The sequence below is a fragment of the Abrus precatorius genome, unplaced genomic scaffold (assembly GCF_003935025.1).
Source record: "Abrus precatorius isolate BTA unplaced genomic scaffold, Abrus_2018 Scaffold4, whole genome shotgun sequence".
Taxonomy (NCBI): domain Eukaryota; kingdom Viridiplantae; phylum Streptophyta; class Magnoliopsida; order Fabales; family Fabaceae; genus Abrus; species Abrus precatorius.
In genome coordinates, this window is record NW_020874384.1 from 20,699,616 (window position 1) to 20,706,079 (window position 6,464).

Sequence of the window (6,464 nt, forward strand, 5' to 3'; positions counted from 1 at the left end):
AGCTTATGAAATTTTAAACCACTTCCAAACGTTAAATAGTTGACCAGCCTTTCATCAATTTAAGGGCGATTTAGAAGTAAAATAATGTCTGCTGTTAGTTTAAACTAATTTTAATTGTTGAATTATTTAAGCAAAAAGTGTAAGACTAACTATGGGTGTGACATGTTTAGACTTCTGAGTATAAATGTCTAGATATTTTCGCCTATTTCTAAATTAATGTTCAACAACAAAAGAAAACAAACCAAAATGCTGCTCTAGTGACAACTTTATCCACGCCTTGGTAATTGTTTTGTTATTTTATGTATCAATTGAATAAAATATAAATTTCGTAATTTGAACAAAAAATGTGAACAACTACGCCACTAATTTGAACATTCATTCTGAGGAACTTGACACAGTTTTTTTCAAAAAATGTATCTGTGCACGTACGCATAGTGTAGCTGAAAGGATATTTACCAAATTATTAACAATATAACTGCAAATAAAAAGGACATGGTGGATAGTATACTAACGTCGAGGAGAACGATTTCGGGATTTGGGGTAACCATTGTTGTAATGTCGTTGGTTATATGAGGGATGCTCCTCTGATCGCTTACTTGTTTGATGCACTGCGCTAACTTTCTTCCCTTTGGGTTTATATTTTATTGTTTGGGCTTTTTCTAAGGTTACCAAAACCTCCTTCATATCTGGTCGCTTTTTTGGGTCAGATTCTAAACATTTCAATATAAGTTGGGCTATTTGAAATGCAGCCGTTGATGAAAACTGTTCGTCCATACTTGGATCCATTATCTTTTTCAGTTTCTTTTTATCACTTAGACATGGCCTTGCGTAGTCCACCAAATTCTGCTCCCCCGTGGGCCTATTTGTGTCCAGTGCAATTAAGCCTGTTAACATTTCTAGCAGAACAACACCAAAACCATATACATCGCTTTTCACGTAGAGATGCCCTGTCAATTTTTTATGTACACATTTTGTCATTTGGAAACAAAATATTAATATCCCTATTATAATTTAGTATATTTCTTTTCTTAACCTTTAATTTTGATCTTGGTAATTTTTACCCCATTATAATTTTTGGCACAGTTTCGTGCTCATATATAAAGAATATAACTAATTATTATCTTAATTGAACACCCGAGATAAAAACGATGAAAAAATTAAATAAAATTGTACGAGTAAGAAACATGGTACATATGTACGTACCCGTGGCCATGTATTCGGGGGCTGCGTAACCATAGGTGCCCATGACTCGCGTGGTTACGTGGGATCTACCATTGATGGGGCCAAATTTTGCCAATCCAAAGTCCGAGAGTTTCGCATTAAAATCCTAACAAAAGGACAGTAATAGCGATAGAAAATTGAGACGCGGTTAACGATGGATAATTTTTCTGGCTACTAAATATAATATGTTTATAAAAAATATCGTGTACGATGTTGTCTCAATAACCGATTCGAAGAAATTATTATCACAAATACAAAGAAACTTCCATACCCCATCAAGTAAAATGTTGGAGGACTTAAAGTCTCTGTAGATCACAGACTTCTCTGATGTATGCAAGAAATCCAAACCTCTAGCAGCTCCTATGGCTATGTTAAGCCTTAAATCCCACGAAAGTGGTTCGGGGCTTCCTGCAAGAACAACGACATTAATCATTTAAATAAACATTCTTAGTTATACTAATTTCTGTGTCACAAAAAATATGTATATTGGTTGCTGGATTTCCTACTTCTGAAGAGGTGGCTTTCCAAGCTACCCTTTTGCATGTATTCGTACACGAGCAGGAATTGATTTTCCTCCAAGCAGTAGCCAATTAGTTTAACCAGGTTTGGATGAGAGAACTTCCCCAAAAATTTCACTTCACTCTGCACCCAAATATTATAAAATCAATGTTTACTCAAACTTATAGTACTATATATAATAGAGCTCAAGGAACCAAATTCATGTTTGACCCCCTTATTATTTTATGAGTCGTGATTATCGACGCCGACGCTTTGAATACATTATGTTCTAGTTCGACGTTAAACAACTATGCGTTCATATTATTAGTCTAAATAATTACATATGGAGCAATTCTTGCGATAGCACATTGCTTATAGCTAGTTAAAATCAAGTTCAGGATAAACATCATTATTATTTTAAAACATATGCAAAAATTGCGCTGTTAAAAATGTCTCCCTTAATTTTCCGTCTAGCTAGATAATTTTTTTATTAACCATCTATATCCGTACACAAACCTTGTGTTCATGATGGACGGAAGTAAGTGACGAGTTTTTGTCCAATAAGAACTTTGGGAATGAAGTGAAGACACAATTGAAAGTCTCTAAAATCAAAGTAAGCGCCTTTTGATTTGGTGTGTATAAATTATGCAATGACAATTGAGGTAGTAATAAACACACAACAATGAAATTAGGATACCTAACAATCATGATATTGCGAAGACTTATTCTTATGGCAGACACACGCGTATACGTTGAAGTTACCGAAATTTTATCCTATGCACAGGAATCTTGAGGAATAAAAAAGGAACAAACCTGCCATTCTTGTAGACCTTGGAGGCTATCGGGGTTAGATTTCTTGACGGCGACGGGGATTCCAACGCCAACTCTAGAAGGTTTGAAGGTGTTTTTGTCAATCCAACCTTTGAAAACACGTCCAAAACCACCTTCGCCTAGTACCGTGTCAGGTCTGAAGTTTCTTGTGGCACTTTTCAACTCATCCAATGTGAACGATTTAAGATTTGTCGTCACGACCCCTCTACTGGGTGGTGGCTGTGCTCGATTGACACTGCTATCTGCACGATCCTCTGTTACTTCCACCGTTTCCTTCTCCACTCCCACGAATTTCACGCCATTGCTTCTCTCTGCATTTTAATTAATCAATTAATGATTTCATTTCACGTAATTGTTCAGCAATCATACTAAATAAACAAATATTTGATATGATGCAATTTGAAAAAATCAAATCAAACACATGATATTAAAAAAACATAAACAGGGTGAATTGCAAACTACCCACCTAGGAAAAATTGACATGTTATTTAATTTATATCGGGGGGGTTTTATATATTCATATATTCGATCATAATCATACCATACAATATGTATGTACCTGTTGGAGAAGTGTGGGGTTTATAGGCGTTGGTAGTTCTATGCTGAATCTTATTACCATCATTTGGCTTTCGGAAACAGTTCCCCATGGGTCTGATAAACCGGTGGTAGTAAAGCTATACCAACAAGCGAACAAGTCTATATAATTGAAATTGGAAGCTGGCAAATAGTTGTGGGTGTTATAATATGGTGTGAGAGACGTTCCACGAAAGAGAGGAGAAAGTGAAAAGAAATAGCCAACAGGAAGAATAGTACTCCTTGACGTTTTCCCTTCACATATTGTTAATGTCTCTTTCGAGTCTTGACTTATGGTTATATTAATTTATACAGATAAAAACAATTGCCAGTGCCACACTTTGATTTTATACTAGTTAGTTCTACTTTGCCTTTCCATGTGTGCCTGGAAATTATTGTTGCAAATTAAGAGGAATTCAGAGGTGTAACATCAAATGTTATTCAAATTAAACTTCACGGCAAAGAGACTCGGGGGCCAATTAGAATCATACCTGACCCTCCTCTGCTCCACATGGCCACTATAATTATAAGAAGATATTGCAATTCAAGTAGGAGACGCCATCAAGGTCAACGGTAGCGTTACTAACACTGAACATTCACACGTTCAAATGTTCATTGAGAGGTCTGCCCAACACGAATTTTCTTCTCCAGAGAGAACTATGCACAACAACTGAGTATAATTATTTTACAAGTTGCAAAATAAATAAATAAAAGTGTAATGTTATCGGTGAGAGTGAAGGAAAAAAATAGATTAAAAATTAAATAATTTTTCTCAGTTCAAATATATATATATATATATATATATATATATATATCATATTTTAGAGAAATTAATAAAAATTAATTTATACAAATATTTCTCCAGAAACTTATCCAAACTAAATTTAAATTAAACACTTGTAATTTGCAATCAAATCATGGAATTTTTTTTTACCTCTAATAGTACTTTTGTACGTTAGATCATGGATTCACTCATCCTATGTATTGGAAAAAGTTAATAGTATTCTTAAAAAATTTCGGGATAGTTTCTTTCAACTTTTTCCCCATCTTTTAAGTTTGCCGTGCTAAAAAAATAAAGAACAAATAAATTAAAACCTGCTTTGTGGAAGGTGTAAAAGACGTGGTATTATTGTTCTTGTAAATTTAAATTTAAATTTTGAATTTGTATTAGTAATGTCGTTTACTGTAGTAGCCATCAATGGTTCGTTGAACCTCTCAACAGCAAGAAGGATTATATCCTTGACCTCTTAAACCATCCAGTCAAGACTGTTTGAACTAAAATAATCATAGATGCACTTATACACATAAGTTTTCAAACATAATTATTAAGAAGATATCAAATAATCAGTAAAAGTTATTGATTTACATGTAATTTTTATAAAAAATGATAGTGTAATTCTAAGTAAAGTCAAGGATATCCCTGAATTAATTAGGATTATATATGTATGTATACGTATATGTGACCTCGTTTATTTTAGTATAAGGTCATAATTGTTAATGTTGTTGCCATTTTTGGTAGCTCCGTGGCCTTGTCCGCCTAGGAAAGAAAGTAAACACGTGTTACGTCACATAAGTCCCTCTTACCGTTTTTTCCATTTAGTGAAAAAAGAAAATCGAAGAAGTGAGACTCAAATATTAAAACCACGTCAGCAATGCCATCAAAATGGGGGGAGGGATCATGGGTTATTTTTTCACCCGTGAGTTGAACGTCTAGTTAATTGATTTTATATTTTTGTTTAAGCTAAAAAAATTTATTTAAGAAAAAATGTAAAATTTTATTTGAATAGGAGAAAATTTGTGGTCTTATTTTCTCTATTTTTATTTTACTGTAAATTTTAAAATTATATACAAATTAAAAATGTTACTCATTTATATATATATATATTTTTTTTTTTCTCTTATTTTTATTCATCTAATAACATTATTCTTTTTTATACTTTTTAATTTATTTATTTTTTATTTCATTTTTCTTTTTGTTCATAATTATTTAATTTTATGAGTATTGTTATTGTATTGAATCATTTTTGTAAGATTTGTTGTATTAGCTAATCCTTTGTTTAATTAAAAAGGTAAAAAATGTAAAACATAGGTGACGATATATATTTTATTTCATTTTTGTTGAACACAAAAATAAGAAAACAAAAGAAAAATTTGACTTTTAAAATATCTTTTTTCAATTTAATATATTTTTCTTTCCCCCACTTTCGTTCCATCCTAAGGGTAAAACAAAACTCTAGACTCTCAGCAACAAGTTCTCTGTTTATTTCGGGCAACAATTACGTAGGAATGTGCTACACGTGGAGCTGTGCTTGATTTTGCTTTTACGTTTGATTTTAGGGGTCTGTAAAGTAGAAAGTTAAGAACAGAAATCAAGAAAGGAAATAAAAAAAACACAATAAAAAGATAAAAATCTGTTAAATATACTAATATAACTGTTAATTATTGTTTTTTTATTAATTTTGACAAATTAAATAATTTTTCTAATAGGTCGGATATAATATTTTGGAATGGATTTTAATCTTAAAATTCTGAGAATTTGTCATCATTGCGTCTGAGCTGATGAAGGCAAATTTTGACAATTGTTCAAAAATAGGAAGTCAACGTACGAAATGCAATGAACTATGGTCATGAGGTACCTGCCCCAGCAACTTGAAGTTGAAACTCATCCACTCGTGTAGGGATAAGGATAGGGATGTTTGTGCCCTTTTAAAATCCCTTTCAAGTCCATTTCTGATTTTGATAAACAAAACTAGTTTTTTGAATAACTTTAAAAGAAATTTTAATTATTTCTTGGATATATTTTTAAAATGTTTTTTTTTAAATATATAAATTATATGTAATATTATATTATTCAAATAATTAAATTAATTGAGACTTATTGACCCCCGTTCCCCAAAAAAGAAAAAACTGGGAGACTACACTCTGTTGTCACACCAATGAAAAAAATCAACGTCATGAGTTACTAATGAATGGGACCCGCTGATTATTCCGACTCGTTTCACCGTATATATTTACGAATTATGTTATTTATATGTATTAATTTCCAATATTTTTATATTTTTTATGTTTTCTTTATTCTATCAGTTATTTTATTTTTAATTTTTAATTTATTATTTTTCCTGTTATTGAATCCAAATTATAATGAAAACATATACATTTTTTCTATCATCTATGTATTTTTTGGTTAGAGATTTTGTTGAATGAACTCTTTGGTAAAGTAATTTGAAAGTAATTATTTTATTTCTGAAAATAATATTTTTTAATAACATTTTAAGGGATTATATATTTAAATTTGTGTTTTTCTCATATTTAATAACCTTTTAAGGCTCAAAAAATCTCTA

The 6,464-nt window shown here is 31.4% G+C and overlaps 1 protein-coding gene across 1 annotated transcript; it reads right to left on the reverse strand.

Annotated features, from left to right (window-relative positions):
* Positions 1-349: 349 nt before the first annotated feature.
* LOC113865973 (probable serine/threonine-protein kinase PBL11) lies at positions 350-3,244 on the reverse strand. Its single transcript, XM_027500814.1, has 6 exons — positions 3,110-3,244; positions 2,533-2,861; positions 1,728-1,863; positions 1,493-1,629; positions 1,204-1,327; positions 350-947 (listed from the first exon to the last, which is right to left on the reverse strand). The coding sequence occupies exons 1-6, from the start codon at positions 3,195-3,197 to the stop codon at positions 508-510; spliced, it is 1,254 nt and encodes a 417-aa protein (XP_027356615.1). The 5' UTR covers positions 3,198-3,244; the 3' UTR covers positions 350-507.
* Between the last annotated feature and the right edge of the window lie 3,220 nt (positions 3,245-6,464).

What these genes read in the sequence shown, in the direction of transcription:
- LOC113865973 (XM_027500814.1), bottom strand. Translation starts at nt 3,197, where the DNA reads ATGGGGAACTGTTTCCGAAAGCCAAATGATGGTAATAAGATTCAGCAT. An exon ending in ACCCCACACTTCTCCAACAG is followed by an intron (nt 2,862 to 3,109) that starts GTACATACATAT and finishes ATTAAAATGCAG; the next exon opens with AGAGAAGCAATGGCGTGAAA. An exon ending in AAGGTCTACAAGAATGGCAG is followed by an intron (nt 1,864 to 2,532) that starts GTTTGTTCCTTT and finishes ATTTGGGTGCAG; the next exon opens with AGTGAAGTGAAATTTTTGGG.